The 23,509-nt window shown below is 48.6% G+C and overlaps 1 protein-coding gene across 2 annotated transcripts in view; it reads left to right on the top strand.

Annotated features, from left to right (window-relative positions):
- PRDX4 (peroxiredoxin 4) overlaps window positions 1–23,509 on the top strand; it is a 149,635-nt gene that overhangs the window by 11,881 nt on the left and 114,245 nt on the right. For both annotated transcript variants that reach the window (XM_078657842.1, XM_078657841.1), the window contains exon 2: window positions 15,460–15,577. In XM_078657842.1, coding sequence (XP_078513968.1) covers window positions 15,460–15,577 — 118 coding nt within the window. The remainder of the gene's footprint in view (window positions 1–15,459; window positions 15,578–23,509) is intronic.

Here is a 23,509-nt window from a genome sequence, read left to right as displayed (position 1 = left end):
CATTAACCCCACCGTGTGCTTGGGTCTTAGAAGAATCTTGTTTCTTCTGGTCAGCTTCACCACCATTGTTTTTCTGCTTCACCCCTTTGTCTGCCTTCTTCCCCAATTCTTGGGGAAAGGTCATATCCGAGTCCACCAGGTACTGGTGCAGCTGCTGATTTTGACAGTTATTAAGAATATGCTCCCTCATCAATAAATTGTACAATCCCTCATAATCCTGCACAGTACGTTCACAAAGCCAACATTCCAGAGCCTCAATAGCACTGTCTACAAAGTCAACCCAGTCTTGGATGTGTGCATCCCGTATGTCCCTGAATTTGACTCTGTACTGTTCAATGGTCAAACCACACCCATCCATGAGGTAACTCGACAAGTCTGTGTAGTTGTCGGTATCTTCCTCCTTGACCGTGAGGAGTTTCTCTCTACCTTTGCTACCAAAGGAGAGCCACAGGATAGCTGCCCACTGCTCCTGGGGGACTTCTGTATTTTTTTTTTAGGCACTCTTAAGGCAGTGATCAATTTATGAGCATCACCCCCCTCCTGGTAAGGAGGGACTATCCTGTTCAGGTTCCTAGCATCAAACGATTGCTCCCTGACTGTAGAGACACTAGTGCTACCACCATGGGACTCTAGTCCCAAATGCTTAAAGCCTCCTGTCCCTCCAAGGGTTCCTTATCAAGGGCCAGCTGCTCTTACTTGATTCTGAACTTGGCTCAAGCTTAAGCAGGTGGTATTTCCTTTCAAGGAGTCCTCCCTCATACTAGAGCTACAGGTCCCTGCGGAATTAATAGAGGCAATGGAATTAACAGGCGGATCTAGACCTCTCATGCTTGCCCTGCACCCTCCCAGGAGGAATAATGGGGGACCTACCTCTAGGGACACCCCTCTGTACTGTTCCTTGAGGGATCAGACTTCACTAGGGTGGTCATCAGACGCCTCCTGGTCAGGCTCAGAATTTGTCACTGGAGTGAACAACCCCTGACCCATGTTCTGGAGCGACCCACCCTCATTGTTCTGCCCTTATGACTTGCCCCCTTTCTGGAGATCATCCTGCAGTAGAAGCTCTAAGGGTGCTGTGTGTTAGGGTTACTACCCATCTTTAGCTTCCAGGATGCAGCCAGGGTCCTAAGTTCCTGCAACTTAAGACCACTGTATCTAGAAGACTCGGGTGCACTGGATTCCCAAACTAAAGACATGGTAGACAAAATGAAGTGTGGTGTTGCTTCTACCTTTCCTAGTGGAAACTAAACTTAAAAATGATTGTAGAAAGGGTTGTGCTAGACCTCAATTAGCACTCCAAAAAGTTACGTAGAGCTTATTTAATTTATTATTATTATTATTATTATTATTATTATTATTAATAATAATATTATACACAACACTCACTAACTCTTTGGTATATTTCCTACCTGGAGAGATCAAAACAAATACATAATACTTCGATTGTAAACAGGTAAGTAAGCAGAAAACACGGTGGTCTCTAGGGAGGACCATCCCATATACTTGGAAAGTGTAATATGAACTGCGACTGAAGTCAGGACTTGGACCAGGAGACTCACAAGAGCTAGGGACACAAGGTAAGTACCCAGGAACCCCACAGAGGCTGCGTGCAGAGTGGAAACACAGCTGCATACTCCTATTGAAGTCAACTGGAAAGTCGCAGTTGTAGTTTTGGAGAAGGGAACCTCCGTAGACCAAAATGGAGGACTTCAGTAAAGATGCAGCTGGCAAAAACTGTGCAAGAGTCTGGTGTAATCCAAGGATGGATTCTTGAAGAGAAGAACCTGCAAGCAGAGGGGACAGTCTCTGCTACTCAGAAGTGACCCGGGGGAACGGAAGAGTAATGACCACAGAAGATGCAGGAGTGATGATGGTGACCTTGTCGCTGTAGGTGACACTGAGGAAGACAAGAAGCTTTGCACGAACTCTCGGAAGTCGAGGACCAGGGGGTCAGTGGGAGCACCAACAGCTTTGGTGGCAGCAGCTGATGTGGAAAACAATGAAGGAGCTACCTTTTTGGACCAGTAAGGTCCAAGGTACTCACCAAGCACAGGAGTCAGAGCAGGCCTGAGCAAACAGTGGAGCCCACTGAAGCAAAGGAAGACCCTCGAGGACCCTCCGGCCAAAGGCACAAGTCACAAGAGGACCTTGAGCAGCTCACCATACATGAAGGTTCACAGCGCAGAGGGTCTGGTGAGGACTAAGCTCTTGACAGGAAGAGATGCTGGAGACTGGAGCTTCATGTAGCCCAAAGATCTTTGGAGTGCAGAGCAAAGAAGCCATGGGAACGACACGGTGCACAGGGGTTTGGTCCCAGCAATTCTGACTAGGGAATCTGTCCTCAAAATTGCAGAAAGGACAGGTCGGACATCAAGGGAGTTGCAGAACTACCACCTGTGTTGCTGAGCCTTTCGAAGTCCGTGGGATGTCTGGAGTAGCAAACCGGTCCGCTTTGTTGCAGTGCATGCAGGGGAGTGACTCCTTCACTCAAAGTGAGATTACTTCAGGTGTCCTTGATGCCCACAGGTCTGTTGTAGATCCTGGAAGGAGCACAGACACATGACTAAGAAGACTTGCAGAATAGCGAATCCAGGGGCAGCAGGAGTCTTCCTTGATGCAGTCTCTGTTCTGGGTGAAGTCCGAGTTTCCAGACTGCCAAACCGTGACGTGGTTTCAAGCTTGAGTTTTTTGTCCCACGACTCATCTGAGGACCCATGCACAGGTAAGCTTTTTTTTTTATAGCAAAAGAAAGGGGTTAGGGCGACTCGGGGGTCCCTCCCAGAGGAGGAGTTGGACAGAGGGGAGGATACTACCATGTCCTTTAAACAGTTTCATGCCAGAGCGGGAGCCAAGGGCTCCCAGAACTTTTTCATACTAGAGTATACAAGGATTGCACCAAACGTGCCCTTCAAATCAGTCTGATAGCTAGCGCCCCACCCCAGTAAACTAAGGGCCAGATGTACGACCCTTCCAATTTGCGAGTCGCAAATTGGAATGTACAACACTGTTTGCGATTCCTAATGGGGTTGCAAATTGCCTGCCTCATTAATATTCATGAGGCAGGTGCAATTTGCGACCCCATTGGAAATGGCTAGCACTCCCAGGGATGGTGACCTGCTGGGGTTCAGGTCTGTGACTGCTTTTTAAAGGAAGCTTTTTATAAAAATAAATGTAGCCTGTTTTTTAAACTTTTTATTATTGATAAAACAAACAAACAAGGCAATAAAAGGCAATACAGCTGGATATGCGTTCAGGGAGGAAGGAAAGTGCATTACAATTTAATACAAATCATCAATGCGAGGAGGGGCAGAGGGGAAATCGGAGTCCTAACACATCGGGGCTTAAACAGCACTAGGAATGTCGGGTCAGGGGGAAAGAGGAACATCCGGAATATCAGCGAGGGGAGGTGTACATATATCACCCCGGTAAGAATTCCATTGGCCCCAGATTTTACCCCACTTCCTAGGTCTGCCGCGCGCCACATATACCGTCTTCTCTCTAAACATACACCAGTCCATGTTCTCCTTCCATGCCAAGACTGTGGGCGGCCTCTGGGAACCCCACAATTGCGCAATATCTCTCTTGGCAACTATGTTCCCAAGGGTCGCCCACTGAGTCTGCGCCACATCATAATCAGTCGGTCCCCTAACATTCAACAGAACGCCTGACTTCAGGCAACAGCGCAACACCCGTGATGTCCTCCATCACAGCATGCACTAGATTCCAGAAGACTACCACCTCCGGACACTCCCAAATTATGTGGAGGAAAGTACCAATTAAACCGCATCCACGCTTACACAACCCATCCACAGAATAAACCATACGAATCAGGCGAGGGCCGGTCACATAAATCCGATGCAGAATCTTCAGCTGTACGAGCCGGAGACGGGCCGGAATCGCGACCTCCTTAGGTGAGGATATCGCCGATTGCCAGTCCTCGTCATCTAACTCTAGACCGTCACTGGTCCAGACCTCCCTGAGGTGCGCCAACAGGTCAACTCGATGGTTAATCAATTTCTTATATATCAAAGAAATAGTGCTGTCTGGAACATATCCGTCAAGCACCCGATCTTCGAGTGGAAATGATTCCGGGATAACAGTACCTTCAGGAAAAACCGAACTTAACGCATGGCGAATCTGTAAATAACGGAAGAACTCCTTGTTACTCAGCTCGTATTCTACCTTCAACTTCTCAAAGGTCTTAATCCTAACCTTGGCCCAGAGATCACTCACCCTACAAATACTGATCATATCCCACTTCTCAAAACCTTTCGTCTGCCACAAGCTGCCCAGTCTGTCAGACGCATAGAGCGGAGTCGCCTGGGTCAGTCGATCCCTCCATCCCATTGCCGCATTCGCACATTGCCACACTTTCACCGCTATCTTAGTGGGTCCTGAAAGTATCCGTCCAGTAGATTTGGAATAAAGCGCCCTGTTATAATCACCACCCGGTAGCAGCCACTTATCCATCGCAAACGCAGGATTTAATGCAGGACCGTACATTGCGTGATTAATCGCCCCCAGCTGAGAGGCCCAATAGTATTGCCTAATATCCGGAAGTGCGATAGCGCCGTCATACCATGGAAGCGTCAGTTTGGCGAGGGCGATACGCGAACGCCCATCCCATGTCAACCGCCTCTACAGACTCTCCACCTCCCGGAAATAGCTCGCCGGAATGACATCAAACGTGTTCTGAAGCACGTATAAAAAACGCGGCAGGGACATCATGTTCGAGGCATGTGGGCTGCTAAATTCATATCTTTTGCATTAGATCGCCGCCTAGTGTTGGGTCCGGATGATCGCACATTGTTGTCCTGGAAGAGTCTTCGAAGTATCCTGAGATAGGTGGCTCCTCCCCTGGACTACAGTGCGCATGGGCATCGGCTCCATCCCCAGATTGTTTTTTTCCGCCATTGGGTTCGGATGCGGTCTCGACGTCTCTCTGTCGGAACCGAGAAAACTAGCTTTTTTACGTCCAAAAGGCCTTAGATTCATTGCGTCGGTATTGTTTGCTTACGGTCTCGAGTTCTTCCGTCTCTTTGAGACGGAATCTACGGAGTCGTATCACTCTTCGGACATCGAGGCCTTCTCATCGCAACCCGACCGCAACTTTTTGCCATGGAGCGGAGCCCGTTTAAGTACTGTCCCGTCTGTGGGTCAAAATACCCACATATCGATGTGCACCCGGTCTGTAACAAGTGCCTCTCGCCGGGTCACAACGAGGACAACTGCATGGCCTGCTCCAGATTCAGGTCAAAAAAGACACTCAAACTTCGGTGCGCGGTGCGCCTTGAGGCCAGACAAGCGGCCCCGGATCCAGAAAACATCTTCGGCGACCAAGAAGAGGAGGGCCAGAGCCATCATCTTCAAATCTCACCGCCCGCGACGGACATCGAGGCGGATCCGGAAGACGACGACTGAGTCGTGGGTCAAGGCCTTCAATACGTCGACGAGGTAGGGGACGTCGAAGAAGTTTATGGGGCCGCGGAAGATAGCTCAGGGGATGAGCTATGCCCCGAAGGTTACACGGATCAGGCTCGGGTCACGGGATCGCCAGTCGGCCTTACCCAAGACCCCGCACCGCAAGCCACGGCCCCGCCCTCAGGCCCGGCCACGGACATACTTGCTGCGAAGCCCGTATCGAAACTGAAACAAGCGGTATCGACTACACCTAAAATGGCCGACCCGAAACCGAAACTTACGGATTCGAGCGTTCCTAAGATGGCGGCCGCTACACCAAAAACACCAAAACCTGCTGCCTCATCGACTCCGTCGACCTCCGGTCCACAGAAGTCGAAGAAAACTGTCGATTCGACGGTGTCGAAATCGTCGGCGGAGGAGGTTTCCTCTAAGAAGGGAGTTCGGCACGGGTCGACAAGTGCGACGCCGTCTAAGCCCGCCAAAGCCACCGACAAGACTCCGGTGCCGACTGGGACATCGTTAGTCGGACGCGTGGTGAAAACGGAGCCTGCAAAATCACACGGATCGAAAGCTGGAAGCTCAACACATCGGTCCAAAGACTGTGTCCACGGCTGCAGCATCCACGTCTAAGACTCAAAAGGGCCAACAAGACGTCAGATCCGAGGGCAGGGTGAAGGCCTCCTCGTCGGCGCCAAGTGTCGCTGTGAGTGACGCGTCCCCCATCGTCTCTTCGCTACAGAGGATTCGGGAGAAGGCCTCTGCGACGCCGGCTCCGACGCCGTCGCACCAGAAGCCGATGGACTTGCCGGCAAAGCCTGCAGGCAAACTTCTCTTCGTTCTGCCGCCAAAGGAGGCACCGAAGGCCTTTACCACAAAATCGGCGCCAAAGACGTCGGAATCATCGTCTGGAGCACTTTCAGGTCGACTACTCGACTCAGAAGAAGATTCTGAGCGTTTTATCGACGCAGACACTGGCAAATTGACCCTTTACAAACGAAAGATCACTTCACAGCCAGTGGACTCTTATGTCATCCCACTAAAGAAGAAACGGCTTGCTCAGGACGCTTCAGCCCTGATGGAACCTATACAGCCTCCTCCTAGAAGGAGCCCAACACCTTCCCCAGAACACTCTGAGGGTGAGGGATATGGAGAAGATGACCAATACACTTTCCCCATCAATGACCCTGATGCACAGCAGGATTCCTATGACGACATAGGTGACCAAGACACCCAGAATGTGGGGCAGGACCCACAGCCTTTCATTGCACGTGCATCCCCAACAGAAGATTCTGCAGGTTTTCACGCACTCATTGAACGGGCAGCTGCTAATCATGATGTGGACATGCATGCTGACCCAGTTGAAGAAGACTTTCTATTTGACACTTTTTCAGTCTCTGAAAGGACAGTCAAGACACTGCCTATGCTCAAAGGGGTCCTTAAACATGCTGCGGACATCTTTAAAGAACCAACCAGGGCGAGGGTGGTCAATCCTCGCATCGAAAAGAAGTGCAGACCCTGCATACATTCGGGGACAGTTGCCACTTGACTCCCTTGTGGTCGCAAATGCCCGCAAACGGGCGAACTCCCAAACAACGGGTGAAGCTCCTCCCCCAGACAAGGATCAAAAGTGCTATAGGCAGGGGGCAAAAGGGTAGCTGCGCAGGCTGCCAATTTCTGGCGTATTGCAAATACACAAGCACTATTGGCACGTTATGATAGGGCGCATTACGACACCCTAGAGCAAGTTTTACAACACCTGCCTCCGCAGTTTCAAGAACCTACCAAACTGCTTATAGAAGAGGGCAAACTAATCTCCAATGCAGCCATAAAGTGTGCACTTGATGCCGCAGACACAGCGGCTAGGGCTATTAACACTAGCGTCATGCTGAGACGACAAGCGTGGCTCCGCATATCGGGGTTTAAACCGGACATTCAGACAACCATACTCAATCAGCCCGTCAATCCTGATAGACTGTTTGGTCCTGATGTTGACACCACCCTCGAAAAGATTAAGAAAGACAACGAAACAGCTAAGTCTATGGGGGCCCTACAATCACAACAGTTCCGGGGCAACACTTTTCGTCGCTCAGGTGCACGTGGAGTCACCAGAGGACAGATGGGTCAACAGTCGCAATTCTCTAGAGGTGGAGCACAGTCCTCGTACCCCAAGCAGAACAAAGGGGGTAATCGAGGAAACAACACCAGAGGACGTGGCAGAGGAAACAACAATTCCCGTTCCTCTGCCCCAAACAAACAGTGACTCTCTGTCACTGCCCCCCGACCATTTAACACCTGTCGGGGGGAGACTCCAGCAGTTCCTGCCAGTCTGGACAAACATCACCACAGACAGGTGGGTATGAAAACTTGTCCAGTACGGTTATTGTCTAGAGTTAAAGTCTACTCCACCCAACATTCCACCAAGGCAACGGCCTATGTCCGCAGAGCATTTGCACTTATTGCAGCAAGAAGTAGTGGTGATGCTGCAAAAAGGCGCAATCGAGCTCGTGCCAGTGGAGGAGGAAGGCACAGGGGTGTATTCCCTGTACTTCCTTATTCCAAAGAAGGACGGATCTCTCAGACCCATTCTGGATCTGCGTCCCCTCAACCTGTATATACTGTCAGAACATTTCCATATGCTAACACTGCAACAGATTCTTCCCTTGTTAAACCAAGGGGACTTCTTAGCAACCTTGGACCTCAAGGATGCTTATTTCCACATTCCACTACACCCGTCCCACAGAAAATACCTCAGGTTCACTATCCAAGGCAAGCATTATCAGTTCAAGGTCCTGCCCTTCGGAGTGACCACAGCTCCAAGAGTGTTTACCAAGTGTCTGGCGACAATAGCGGCGCACCTCAGGAGGCAGAACATCCATGTCTACCCCTACCTAGACGACTGGCTCGTTCAAGCCAAGTCGGAACAGTGCGCCGCGGACATGTCGTCTACCATTCACCTCCTTCACGACCTGGGCTTCTCCTTGAACTACCCAAAGTCGCATCTTCAGCCGGCACATGTCCGGCAGTTTCTAGGTGCGACGATCAATACCCTGACGGCCATGGCTCAGCCGAACCAAGTCAGGATAGACAGCATGCAGTCTCTAATCCAAAAGTTCAGACCACAACACTCGCTCCCAGCGAGAGTGTTCATGCAGTTGATTGGCATGATGGCCTCCTGCATCTTCATAGTCCCTCACGCACGTTTACATATGCGTCCGCTCCAGGAGTGCTTAGCAAATCAGTGGACACAGGCTCAGGGACAATTAACAGACCTAGTGTTGGTTACCAGTCGGGCGTACGACTCTCTGCATTGGTGGAATCCACACAACCTTTGCAAGGGCCGACTGTTCCAGGAGCCAGTGCCACAGATTATCCTGACAACGGACGCGTCTCTCCAGGGATGGGGAGCTCATCTGCTCACTTACACAGTGCAGGGACTATGGACGACGCAGCAACAGAAGATGCACATCAACTATCTGGAACTGATGGCAATCTTCATGGCGCTCAAGTCCTTCAATGTACATCTGTGCAACAAGGTAGTGTTAGTCCGGACGGACAACATGACCGCGATGTACTATATTCAAAAGCAGGGGGGCACCCACTCGCCACAGCTGTCTCATCTGGCTCAGAGCATGTGGAAGTGGGCCATTCAGAGGAACATTTTCCTCATGGCAGAACACCTCCCGGGCAAGGACAATCAGATGGCGGATCTGCTCAGCAGATACAGCCATCAAATGCACGAGTGGGAGTTACACCCATCAGTACTCCGCCCGTACTTCCAGTAGTGGGGTCAGCCGGAGATAGACCTGTTTGCCACAAACGAAAACGCAAAATGCCAACACTTTGCCGCCAGGTTCCCTCACCCACAGTCGCAGGGGAATGCGATATGGATGAACTGGTCAGGCAGATTTGCGTACGCTTTTCCGCCAGCCCCTCTGATACCGCTGGTGGCAAGAAAACTAAGGCAGCACTCGATGACACTCATCCTAGTTGCTCCAACGTGGGCGCGCCAAGCATGGTCCACCACGTTTCTAGAACTCTCGGTGGTGCCGCATCAAAGGCTGCGCCTCACGCCCAGACTTTTGACGCAGAACCATGGAGACATTCAGCATCCAGATCCGCAACAGCTCAACCTGGCGATCTGGCTCCTGAAGTCCTAGAGTTTGGATACCTTCACCTACCTCCAGAATGCATGGACATCATCAAGGAGGCGAGAAAGCCTACTACCAGAGCATGCTATGCTGCAAAATGGAAGCGTTTTGTCATTTACTGTACGGCTAATAACATCGACCCGCTAGATGCATCTATCCCTAACATCATTTGCTATCTGTTACATCTTTACAAGTGCAATCTAGCGTACACTTCCATTCGGATACATCTATCCGCCATAGCAGCTTATCTTCAGAACAGGCAGCATCTCTCTGTCTTCAGAGTGCCTGCCATTAAGGCTTTTCTTGAAGGTCTGAAACGAGTCATTCCCCCAAGAACACCGCCAGCTCCGGTGTGGAACCTCAATGTGGTCCTCACCAGACTGATGGGACCACCTTTTGAGCCACTACACTCGTGTGAACTCCAGTTCCTAACGTGGAAAGTAGCTTTCCTAATAGCTATTACGTCACTGAGGCGTGTTAGTGAGCTGCAAGCGCTCACAATACAAGAGCCATTCCTTCAGATTCATCCAAATAGGGTGGTACTGCGTACTAACCCCAAATTCCTTCAGAAGGTGGTGTCACAGTTTCATCTCAACCAAACTATTGACTTGCCTGCATTCTTCCAAAACCCACAAACGGTGGCGGAAAGAATGCTTCATACTTTGGATGTCAGGAGGGCATTGATGTACTATATTGACAGGACACAACACTTTAGGAAAACAAAACAACTTTTTGTTGCCTTCTCGCCACAGCACAAAGGCAACCCTATTTCCAAAGCAGGAATAGCCAGGTGGATTGTTAAGTGCATCCAAATCTGTTATCAGAAGGCTAAACGTACCTTGACAATACCCCCAAGGGCGCACTCCACACGCAAATTGGGGGCATCTATGGCTTTCCTGGGGAACATTCCTTTAGAAGACATTTGTAGAGCAGCCACGTGGGTTACACCACATACCTTTACAAAACACTACTGTGTTGATGTGCATTCCAAGCAGCAAGCAGCTGTAGGACAGGCTGTTCTCAAAACACTTTTTCAAGTTTCTGCAGCTGGCACGGGCAACCGCCGCTAATGGAGGGACTGCTATATATTCTATGCAAAAGATATGAATTTAGCAGCCCACATGCCTCGAACTGAATATGCTACTTACCAGTATGCATCTGTTCTTGGCATTTAGGGCTGCTAACATTCATATCGCCCACCCTCCTCCCCGGTGCCTGTCGCAGCTGCAGACATACTCTTGCATTCAATCATTAGCATGGACATCCTTTACACTTTACACTCCATCTCTGCCACAATGGCGCAAAACAATCTGGGGATGGAGCCGATGCCCATGCGCACTGTAGTCCAGGGGAGGAGCCACCTATCTCAGGATACTTCGAAGACTCTTCCAAGACAACAATGTGCGATCATCCGGACCCAACACTAGGCGGCGATCTAATGTAAAAGATATGAATGTTAGCAGCCCTACATGCCAAGAACAGATGCATACTGGTAAGTAGCATATTCATTTAAAGAGCTGCATGCCCGAGGGGGGGCAGTGGCAGTTTGCGCCAGGCCACAAGGTCAGATTTTCACCGTTGGAGCGGAGGCAGCAGATCACGATCATAACGGACCCCAGGGTCTAATGTAATAAAGACCCCCCAAATACTTAAATCCCATCTGCGTCACCTGCATGGGGCAACCGCGCGGTAATGAGGGAGCGTCACCAGAGAGTACGTAGACACAGGACTTGGTCCAATTAATTACAAGGCCGGAGTTCCTCCCGAACGAGTTCAGCACATCAAACAGTACATGTAGCCTGTTTTTTTAAGGAAAATGGAATGCATTTAAAAAAATAAGAAATTAAATGTTAGTTTCTTTTTTTAAGAGTAGGCAGTGGGACCACTTATCGTGTAGGCCTGTCCCCACTTATCGTGTGTAATACAATTTGGAGTGCATCACAATTTTGCGGTGCGAAGCTTAAAGACTGTATAAAGTACGAAGTACAACTTAGTGCACTAATAGATTATATGCAATTTTAAATACCACACAGCACTAGAATCCCATTAAACTGGGTATTGTGGCGCTTAACGTGTATACACACGACTGCATGCAACAAGATGTGCACGCTCGTGCATCTGAAAAAGATCAGGAGCCTGGCAGACAATCGGGCAACCTACAACCTCATGGGATACTGTAAGGAAGGTAAACTATTTCCAGGCGAATGTGTGCCAAATAAAACAAGCTGTTGCCATGCCATTGCGTGAATGGAAAAAAAAAAAAAAAAAGTGAGAGCGCGCCATGCCTGCCTGCAGTGGGGAAACTCATTACGACAGCCCTCAAGCAATGATCCAGTCCGGGTGGGCAGGGCCTACAGGAAACTGGGCAGTCACTAAAGCCCCACTCCAAATCAAAAGCGAGCGTTTAGCATAAAGTGTGTGCGCACCAATGAAAAGCATGGGCGGAGCTTCGACTCCACTTCCGAAAGCAACCCAACGACAATAGATCTCGCAGAGCGAGCAGTGCATGCGAGACCTAAAAAGACCTATTGACTCCAGCAAAAAGTGGGGGTAACAATGAAAGCAGAGCCTACTTTCCTGCATCTTGTTAAGGTTTACAGATTGCACCCCCCACATACTGACTGGCTCACTTTTTCTACCAAAGCCCAGATAGAGGACCAATATTTATATTTATATTTTTTCATTTGTAGAGCGCCTGGTTACACCAACGGTGTGTCCCCGCGCTAAGACATAGTCAGAAGAGTGACTGCAGCTGCTGAGTGAGTCCTACATTTTCCCCTCCGAAGCATTGGAGAATAGCCAGGTCTTCAGCTGTTTCCAGAACACTCTTTCGGTGGGTTCCAGCCTTAGAGAGATTGGTAGGGTGTTCCAGCTTTTGGCTGCCAGGTACCTGAAAGAACGGGCTCCTGTGCGGCTTTGAAGATTCTGGGGATTTTCACTAATGCTAAGTCCGTGGACCTTAGGGTACGCCCGGGGATGTATGTTGTCAGAAGAGGTTGCAGGTATTTAGGACCCTTCTGTGAGAGGATGCAGTGGCAGTAGCACATTGCCTTGAACTTGGCTCTTTTTTTCCACTGGAAGCCAGTGTAGGATATCCAGGGCCTTCCTAGTGTTTGTTTTCCTAGGGAGACTGAGTGCCGCTGCATTTTGTACCCGCTGCAGTTTGGCTAGTCCTTTTTTAGACCCCTAGGTACAGTACATTTCCATAGTCCAGTTGTGAGGTGATGACTGCGTGGACTATGGTCTTTCTGGCTTTGGCTGGAAGTAGCTCTAACTTTCCTGAGTGTTTTTATGGCGCCATAGCATTTCCCGGATACCTTCTGTATTTGTTTGTCGCAGGATAGCTTATGGTCTAACCATATGCCAAGGTTTTTCACCTCCGGTTTGGGGAGGGGAACTTGTCCTAGTACTTCCGGCCACCAAGCAGATGACCAAATGGTAGGTGTCTTCCCTACCACTAATACCTCTGTTTTGTTACCGTTGAGTCGGAGGCAGTGGTTTGACATTCAGTCAGCCACTTCTTTAAGACAGTTACCAAAACGGGTCGCTGCCTGATCTTTGGTTTGGGATAACTTTACAAGGGTAGTAAAGGTTTGGGATAACTTTACAAGGGTAGTAAAGGTGCTCCGACTCCGCGATGCAGGTCTGAGGTGGCGACTGGGGGCATTTAACTCATGTGGAACACTCTGGATGGCTCGGCCTGGGTTCCTCCTCTTGCACGTCAGTCATCCATTCTGTCCTCCTCATCCAGGGCCTGGTTGGTCAGCCTCCTTGTAGGGGGTGGTTTGCATAGGAGCTAGTGTCTCAAACATGTCCCAAAGGCATTCAAGTGAATGGAATCTTTACTTTCCTCTTCACTTTTTCCTTCAGTGGTGCAGTAGCACTCTTCACCACTGAACTGTATCACTCTGCATCACTGTACTATATCAAAACACACAAGGTGATGGACGGAATGTTGCACATTGGCAAAACATTCACCCCCAGTCACAGTTCTGGGTTTAATCCATTGTTATTTTGCTCACCACGCCACCCCAGGTCAGACATGGTCATATGCAAATCGGTCATGACCCTGTGCCTTATGGGAACAGTCCAGCCCGAACTGCCAAGCCATGTCTTCCCTGGACCGGAATCAAGCATCCTAGGACCGGTTTCTGGCTATCGGACGTCATCAGCCAGGATAGCTTAACTCCAGTGGTGTAGTGAGCACGGGACCCACGTCTGGGCATACCCTTCCCACATAGGGCAAACAACAAAACACATAAGGTGATGGACGGGCACAGGGTCAAGACTTATTTGCATATGGCTGAGTTCAAACTGGAATGGCATGGTGAGCAAAAAAAGATGGGTTTAAGCCCAGATCTCTGTACTGGGGTGAAAGTATGACATTGTTCTGCATTCTGTCCATCAACTGTTGTTTTTGCATTTGTCACCCCGAGTGGGACGGGTATGCTTAGACGTGAGTCCCGTGCTCTCCATGCCACTTGAATCAAGCTATCCTGGCTGATGAGGGCTGAAAGCCCAAAACCGGTCCTAGGATGCTTGTTTCCAGTCCAGGGAGGACCTGGCTTGGCAGTTCGCGGTGGACTGTTCCCATGGGGCACAGGCTCAAGACTGATTAGCATATGGTTTGGTTCAAACTGGAATGGCATGGTGAGCAAAAAACTATGGTTTTAGGCCCAGGTCTCTGTACTGGGGTGAATGTATGACCTTGTTCTGCATTCTGTCCATCAACTGTTTTTTCACTGTACTATATGCCACTTCTGTCTAGTCCATTCTACTCCGCTCTGACATTCTAAAGCACTCTATAAAACACTTGTCCAAGTCTATAACGCTCTACCCCATTCCATCACAATCTGCTCCGCTCTCTATGTCGCTCTTCTCTCCTTTACTCTAACTTTTAGCTATGCTCTACATCAGCCACGCTGATGTACAACATGGCTAAAATATATTGGCAAAGCCAATAGCTCATGCATCTGTGAGACCTATTAGCTTTGCCAGTGCACGCTTGTCTTGTGTTTTTCCCCGACGTTTATACATCTAGCCTACTCTGGATTCAGCTACATGGGGTAGTTTGAAAGACACCTGCGCCTGCTGGCTTGGGCCCAAAGTAGTAGAAGGCCTGTAATGATAAAGCCCTCTCGTCAAGTTCTATTCTATGCAGCAACGAAAAGCAGGGGGGGCAGAATCACTCCTAAACACGACGCGTTGGAATGTAGACGAAAAGCGCTGCTGTTCTTAAAATAACTGCGAGCAGGAAGAAAAGAGAATCTTGGACTCGAAAGGAAATTAAACAGTGCTTTGGGTTTGGTAGATCCTATGTTGTGATGTAATCAGCTGTTTATGAGACATTTGGTTTTGGAGATGAACTGTCTTGTAATTTGCCCTAGCTTTTAAAAGGCTGCGGAGTACTAATAAGAGAAATGCACAATTGTCTCCTCTGGTCATGACATACAATTCCTCCAATACTCCAGAAAATCTGTAGTTGTCACAGACTCCCAAGCGCTCTAGCAGATGCACCAATTGAAAACGTGACTACACGTTTGCATGCAGAAATGTGACTTAAAAAATGTATTGGTTTCTCCAAAGGGAAACTAATTTGCAATTTCAGCATGGAATAGCAACAAACCTGCCCATATTAGATTCTCACAAACTCCACCTTGGTAGCAGAATTTTTCATGTAACCAATTATGAAGGCAAAATCCCACCATTGTGTATAAAATCAGTTTTAACCTTGCTTCTAAAAAAAAGTAAGAAGGTCTCACTTCAAGATCTTTTGTGGTGGCTGTTTTGCATGTCACTTTGGACATTTTCTAAGCAAGTATCGCTGATGTAATTTGTTGCTCATGAAATGCTACTCTCTGACCACCTTAAATAATAACCTTGTTTTCAGTTTCCAAACCAGCTCCTTATTTTGAAGGAACGGCTGTGATCAGTGGAGAATTTAAGGAACTGAAACTTTCGGATTATCGAGGAAAATATTTGGTGTTCTTCTTTTATCCCCTCGACTTGTGAGTACATCAGTGAATAATATATTTATGGATCTTGAATACAAACTATGTATAAGATTAATAATTAAAGTGACTTTGTTTTGCTATAGATGTTAGTTTGTTAATTATAGGTTTGCTTTTGCCAGTACTTGCGGTCTTTGGACCACTTCCTATTTTGTTTTGTGCCACAATTGTTCTCTTTACCTTAAGACCTGACCTGCTCCCCAATAAAGTATGACGGAATAAAAGTTTGCAGAAACTGGAAACAAAGTGAGGCCGTTTATTCTACTAGTAGGTGAAAGTACCTCCCTAATATTTTTCTATCCTGGTTTGGTTTGTTTTCTTTTCCCTTTTGCATATTAGCCGGATTATTTAGTAGAGCCAGCGAGTTACATTGCAAGGGCACCCAGATATCTCTTGGACATGAAGTGGGGATGCAGGGCACACCTGTCAATTGGATCTTCTCCTGCCTGAGACCACTCAGTCGATCTGACTAACCCCATTGAGTTTATCCAAGGTTTAGTTGAACTGCCCTGGTCATTTCTAGGATTGACTGCGCTGAATCTATGTAGGTCTACCCAAGGGCCTCAATTGCAGACTCCAACTTGCCCAGACTGAGGCAGGCAGATTACTCTTTAATCAACCTAGACACTGCCCCATCGCCCCCCCTGCACTGGCTTCTTGTAGAACAAAGGACCATCTTCAGGACAGACTGCATCATTTTCATATCCCTTCATGGAAGAAACCCCGGCCTTCCTAGCATCCTATATTCAAAAATACGTCCCCAACTGAAACCCCCGATCCATCCAAATGAACTTACTCACCATCCCCAATTTTAAGAAGAAAATGGGTGGCTCCAGATTTTCAGTGTTAGCCCCCGCATCTGGTACTTGCAATAAAAACTACCCCCAGGTACATGAGGTTTAGGCAATCGCTAAAAACATGGCTTTTTAAACCAGCATATGAATAAGCCCTGATAAGCAGCGCACAATACTTATGTTATGTAAGCACCAAGAAACTGTTCCAGTGTATCTGTTCTAAAAATGCTAGTAACATAATAAGCATGTGGTCAAAGTATGTTACAATGTTCGTTGCAAGTGGCCCTATCCTTCAACCAGTTACTGTGAGTGGAAATTACCTTAGTATGCCATCTCATGGTATCTGATGTTGCTCAAAAGAAATGCAACCAGTTTCCAGGATGCCTTGGGTATGTTTTTGACCTATCCCAAGATTCCCACCGGTGGTAAAGGAGCGAGAGACAGAATCCCAGTGATCTCCCTTATTGTGTCACAATCTGCAGTTCAATAGTCCTGAATTGTCGGGCAAGACCACATCAAACGCCCCTCCCCTCCTCTTTCCATTCGATTTCCTTCACCCTCCCCTCCCTCCCTTCCTTACCTGTCTAATTCCCCAGCTCTTTCCCCCTCTCCTGAATCTTTCCCCTTGCGTGCTTTTCCCCTTTCGTATTTGTGCTTATTGTTTATCTTGACCTTACATGTAACTATGTTGCCATGCTCTAATAACTGTGTAACCTTTGTAACGTTTTAACCTGTAACTATGATCTAATGCTCATGTAAAGCGCTCTGATACCTCCGGGTCTAGCCAGCGCTATATAAAACCTTTAAAATAAAAATAAAATAAAAAAATAGATCAGTCTAAATTTGCCATGGGGGGGGGGGGTGCGATCTCTTTAATCTGTTTGTAGCAAAACTACCTTTGTGGATTAGGAATGGCATAGGTTAACCCATATCTTTTTACCATTTGGACTTGGTTCAAGGTGTAGCACAGTTAAAAAATAAATAAATAAGAACATTCTGGTGGTGAGTATTGCAGGGCCCTCTCGGGTCCCCTGGCACTGTGGGAAACAGCTTTCATTGAACCCCTGTAGGCAATAATAGACATGGGAGTCCCTCATGGTACGGAACTCTGGTTTCTGTTAAGGAATTCCTCATATGTTAAGAGCTGTGTGTGTGCGTGTGTTTTTTTTTTTTTTTTTTTTTTTTTATAAACTGTCCTAATGGGACATTTGCATAGCCCATGCTGCGATGTGACTTAGAGTTTCGAATTGCAAATCAGAGGTTTTTGTAGTGAGTAGATTGCCGGGTGTTTGGCAGTGTATCTTGTGCACTCCAGTGTGTATATCTCCCTGATAGGACCCCAAGTGGTGCAGACAGGATTTGGGGTGACGAGGCCTGCTTCGAGATTGAGTTGGGGAAGTGAGCACTCTGCCTGGAACCAGTGGTGTGCATTTTTAACCTGAGCTTTCAGTTAGTAAATTTCGAGATTGGGCATTGAAAAGCCACCCTTCTCATAAAGCATGTGTGATTTGTGCCATGCACTCTGGGGTTGCCTGCCAGCCCAGATCAACCTCTCCCTCAGTGAGTTTAAGTGGCTGTAGAAGGTCTTTTTTGAGTGCAAGTGGACATTTTGGAACAAGCATGAGTTCGGAAGTATAATCAATAATAAGTGCGTAATCCAGCTCTTTACTGATTTGGAGAGAGAGAGAGACCATCTATCTTCCATAGTTTTCTTTGTGTGGTCGGTGATGGTGGTAGTATATACATAAGCATCTAATCGGGTATTTTTACAGGGTATTTTTACAGGGTATCTGGTGATTTGGGCCCTAGTAACTGTAGTTAGCAGAATTAGAACTTTTTCTGTCAAGTTAATAGTGCGGTAAAACCAAGCAACAAAAGCAGCGATTTCTCATTCCTTCTGTTGGCCAGGAACCCTACCCTCAGTTTTGACCCAGCGATCATGATCAGCGTACATTGAGAGGTTAAGTTAGCATGTGCTAAACTCTATTCCCATGTGGTGATGGCACTCCTGTAATAAGCAAGTCTGTGGCTCCACTGTCAATGTGAAGCAGTTGGGGGACAGTGGGCCACTCTATTTTGTGACTTTGTATCAGCACCTAAGGGAAAAGCTTGTTATTTACCTGAATTTTAGCAGTTGTCTGTGTATAGCAGAGTCACCCATTTTAGTAATCCCTTGCCCGTTTGTTCAATGACTGTTAGTAGGTATGTCTGTTTAATGGAGATGAAGGCCTTGGTTGCGTTTAGAAACTGTTGCTTTCATGGAGGGATCTATTTCATTTTTTACAGTAAAAGTGTGGAGATTGTCAGACAATCAGGTATGAATCCTAAATTATTTGGATGGGCCAGAGCAGGGAGGCGACAATAGTCTGTTGGCAGTCATTTTAGCCAAATTCTTGTGATCTATGTTTAGTGAAAGAGGACGATATGATACATAAGTGGAGGCCGGCTTGCCTTGTTTCACAAGGTAATCACTAATGCATCTTGGAGGGAGGCTGCTGGTCTCAAATGCCTCATTATAGAAGGGGGCCAATTTCAGGCTTTTCTTTGTAGAACTCCGAAGGGAGTCAATCGCTACTAGTGGCAGAGGTGTTCTTTAGAGATTTGATCACATCCCATATCTCATGTAGCCTAATTGGGCCAGAGTGGCTCCCGTTGATGCTTCTCTAACCAGGCAAGGGGCACTTTGAGGTAACTGTGTATGTTCGCCTTTAGAGGCTTTCATTTTAGATGGATCGAAATTGGTATAGTACTCCTCAATTGCTTGAAGGATAGCTTTGAATTTATGTAATGATCCAGTTGTGGGAATTTCGATCTGAATCACATTGACCAAGGCCTAGGGTGGTTTAATTAGGCCGGCTACAGCGTGGCCAGATCATTCTCCCTCTTCGTATCGTCTAGCTTTGGCCTCCTGTCCATGGCCTCGCAGAACTCTAGCCTTGTTAAATTCAGAGTATTTAACAGTCTGGTCGTGACTGATTGCACTGATTGCACTCTCTTTCAAGTTTCCTAATTTCTGGCTCCAGGCCAGTTGACTCACCCTGTAGGTCCTTAAGAAGCCTGTGACACTTGAGATACACTAGCCTCTGATTATGGCCTTGAAGGCATTCCAGAGGGTGGCGTTTGTTGCAACAAGTCTCTATTTTCAATGAAGTAAGACACGAGCTGTACATATTTCCGAGTGAAATACCTGATCCATTAGTGTTTCAGGGCTCCGTCTCTTTGCTTGTATATTAGCCGGAATGTTGAGTGCAAGCAATACCGTTGAATGGTCAGATGGTGTATGTGGTAAATATTTAACGTGGTCCTGCCATTCCATTATGTCATGTTTGTAGTCAGAAATCCAGCCCAGACTAGAACGTGTTGCTACCTGAGTAATCTGAGTAGTCTTTGGTTATAGAATTAATTTCTCAGAAATACATCGACCATACCAGTGTTTTGTATAATTCTTTTGAGTTCAGTTTGTGCCTGGGTATGTCCCTGGGGGCCAACAGTTGGGCTACCTAGGAGGGGTATGGTGTTAAAGTCGCCTGTCCATAGTATGGTACATGGGTCGGATGCATCAAACCCCACAAACAACGACATCACCCCGTCGCAAGACCTCTGCAACTCCCTCGCGTCCTACTTCCACAACAAAATCACGGACATACACAACAGCTTCAGCAACCAACCAACGCAAGCCACAACCGCAACGACGCCACCATCCACCACCCTCCGCACCTGGACCCCGATCAGCACCGAAGACACCATCCACACCATGAACTCCATCCATTCCGGATCTCCGACTGACCCCTGCCCTCACCACGTCTTCAACAAGGCCGACGCTGTCCTCGCACCCCACCTGCGGGACATCATCAACACCTCCTTCGACTCCGCCACCTTCCCTGAGAGCTGGAAGCACGCCGAAATCAGCGCTCTCCTCAAGAAACCCACAGCAGACCCCACCGACCTCAAGAACTACCGTCCCATCTCGCTCCTCCCGTTCCCGGCCAAAGTCATCGAGAAGACCGTCAACAAACAGCTGGCCGCCTTCCTCGAGACGAACGGATCCCTCGACCCCTCACAGTCCGGCTTCCGAGCGAACCACAGCACGGAGACCGCCCTCATCGCCGCCACCGACGACCTTCGAACTCTGATGGACAACGGAGAAACAGCGGCCCTCATCCTCCTGGACCTCTCCGCGGCTTTCGACACTGTCTGCCACCGCACCCTAGCACAGCGCCTCAGCAACATCGGAATCCAGGAGAAGGCACTGGAATGGATCACCTCCTTCCTCGACGGAAGAACACAAAGAGTCCGCCTACCACCGTACAAGTCAGAGGCCACCAAAGTCATCTGCGGCGTACCCCAAGGATCCTCGCTGAGCCCAACCCTCTTCAACGTCTACATGAGCCCCCTCGCGGCCATCGCACGCCAACACAACCTGAACATCATCTCCTACGCCGACGACACCCAGCTGATCCTCTCCCTGACCAACGACCCCGCCACCGCCAGAGCCAACCTGCACGAAGGGATGAGAGACGTAGCCGAATGGATGACGACCAGCCGCCTGAAACTGAACTCAGACAAGACGGAGGTCCTCATCCTGGGCGCCACGCCCTCCGCCTGGGACGACTCCTGGTGGCCCCCCGCCCTGGGCACCGCACCCAAACCGACGGACCACGCACGCAACCTGGGCTTCATCCTGGACTCCTCCCTCTCCATGACCAGACAAGTCAACGCCGTCTCCTCGTCATGCTTCAACATCCTGCGCATGCTACGTAAGATCTTCCGGTGGATCCCCACCGAGACGAGGAAGACGGTCACCCAAGCCCTCGTCACCAGCCGACTGGACTACGGCAACGCCCTCTACGCCGGAACCACGGCGAAACTCCAGAAGAGACTCCAGCGGATCCAGAACGCCTCGGCGAGACTCATCCTCGACATCCCCCGACGCAGCCACATCACCGGACACCTGAGAGATCTGCACTGGCTCCCGGTCAACAAGAGAATCACCTTCCGGCTCCTCACCCACGCGCACAAAGCCCTACACGACCAAGGCCCGAGCTACCTCAACAACCGGATCAGCTTCTACACTCCCAAGCGCCTCCTCAGATCAACCAACCACGCCCTCGCCGCCGTCCCCCACATCCGAAGAGCGACAACAGGAGGAAGATCCTTCTCCTACCTGGCCGCCAAGACCTGGAACTCACTTCCGACCAATCTGCGCCTGACCCAAGACCACCTCTCCTTCAGGAAGCAGCTCAAGACCTGGCTGTTCGAGCAGTAGCGGCACCCCCCCCCCCTCCCAGCGCCTTGAGACCCTACGGGTGAGTAGTGCGCTCTACAAATGACCTGATTGATTGATTGATTGACAAACATTGGTAAAGAAGGCAGGGCCATTGAAGTTAAGGCAATGCAACTATACTGTAGTGATGAGCTCCAGAGCCAAGCTTTCCCTGGACCAGGAAATGGTGTCCGTTATCGTCATGAGCCACATGCACTGGCCTGAATGGCACCTGTCTTCTGATCACTATTGCTATACCACTGGAATACATAGAAAGTGAAGAAGTAGTAATTGGATAAGACACTTGTGAATGTACAGCTGCAGCAAAATACGTTTCTTGTCACTGCACCAGTTCTACGAAATGCTGCTTAAAGTAGGGAAGTAGCTGTTGAGCCTTACAATAATTGTTTATTCCACTTACATTCCAGATGAGAAGATAATTTAAGCATAGGCATCACTTTGTGATGAGAGGGAGGGAGGGGGTTGTGTGTGTGCGTGTGTTTTTTATTATAGCTACTCTGGCAGGTCATGTGTTGTGTGTGGTGTAACCAGTGTGACTAAGCGCTCAATCAGTCACTCTTTCTCCACCCACATCAAGCCACAATTCCTCGAAGAATAGTCCAATCGAAATTTGCATACTGACCCTGTCATGCTGTATTGGTGCTTTGTCTTTGGCAAGCTGAAGTATAGTGTCCTTACCATTGCAGTTAAGCAATTTGGCTATAATTCACCTAAATGCGGCGCTAGGAATAGGTTTTGGAACCAGCTATCTATGAGCTCATTCTATCACAAAGACTGAGGTTCAGTCATCTCTGCCAAAAAATGTTCCTCATCCTGGATCTTTCTTGTACCCACTGACTCTGGTATTCCAGTTTTTATTGATTTGTATCTGCAGGATGCAGGCTTCCGATTCCTTAGCCCAGATTATTTTCCATTTCATTTAGTAACTCCTTTCAGGTCTTAGATATTGAGGATGACTCTAAACAACATTCTAAGATATGCTTCTTTCCTAGATCTATCCTTGTTTATCCATTCTCTCCTTCATTCTTCACTCTATCTATCCTTGTGTGTTTGTCCAGCCTTTCCTTCATCGCATGCAGCCTGCTTGTAAAAGTGCCTTTTTTAATGTCCATAATAGCCAGGCTCCCTGATCTCCTGTCTGAGTCGTGCTGAGCCAAAGATGATGTAGTCTTTGCACCATCGCTGCCTCCCCAGGAACTAAGCTTCAGCCTAATTGTGGTCAACTAGAGAAGCACCTTTCCAGGGGTTTTCAAAAGTGAACTTAGGTTGTTTACCATCTGATTTACATATGTTGATCAAAGAGTGGCTGATATGTGGAGCAAAGTTGGTAGGGAGCAGTGTTGGATCTGGTAGTGTTAGGAGTTGCAAAAAGTCTGAATGCATCAGCTGGACTTTCAGCATAGCATGCCCACCCCCTCTTAGCTTTCTGCCTAGGGCCGGGTGATCTGATGTGCAAGGTATATGCCATGACCCCCTCTGTGGTCCCTTACAGCAGCTAATCTCAGGAGGGACTATCCAGGGTAGTTTGCACTCATGCGCGGAAGGGTACGTATGGAACTCCACCTGCGCTGGAGTAGTGCTTGGAGTGCCCTGGCATGGTGGAATAACCTGTGCTGTTTTAAGTGTAAAGCACATAAGGCTAGCGGCAGCAAGTATGTGCAGGAGGTGGGGGGGCGTTGAGGCTGGGTAACGGATCAGCATCTAGGCCAGTGTCTGCCTACCACAACTGCCAGTGGCCTGTGTGCACAACGTTCACCGCCAGAGTGTGGTTAGGCCCTGGTCTTGTTGCCTCCTCTCGGGGCCCTCCACTTTGCATTAGGGCTCCCATCCTTGGACACCAGTATGAGCGCT

The sequence above is a fragment of the Lissotriton helveticus genome, chromosome 8, assembly GCF_964261635.1.
Source record: "Lissotriton helveticus chromosome 8, aLisHel1.1, whole genome shotgun sequence".
Taxonomy (NCBI): domain Eukaryota; kingdom Metazoa; phylum Chordata; class Amphibia; order Caudata; family Salamandridae; genus Lissotriton; species Lissotriton helveticus.
Note: the sequence above shows the minus strand (reverse complement) of the source record. Positions and strands in the feature narration are given on the sequence as shown.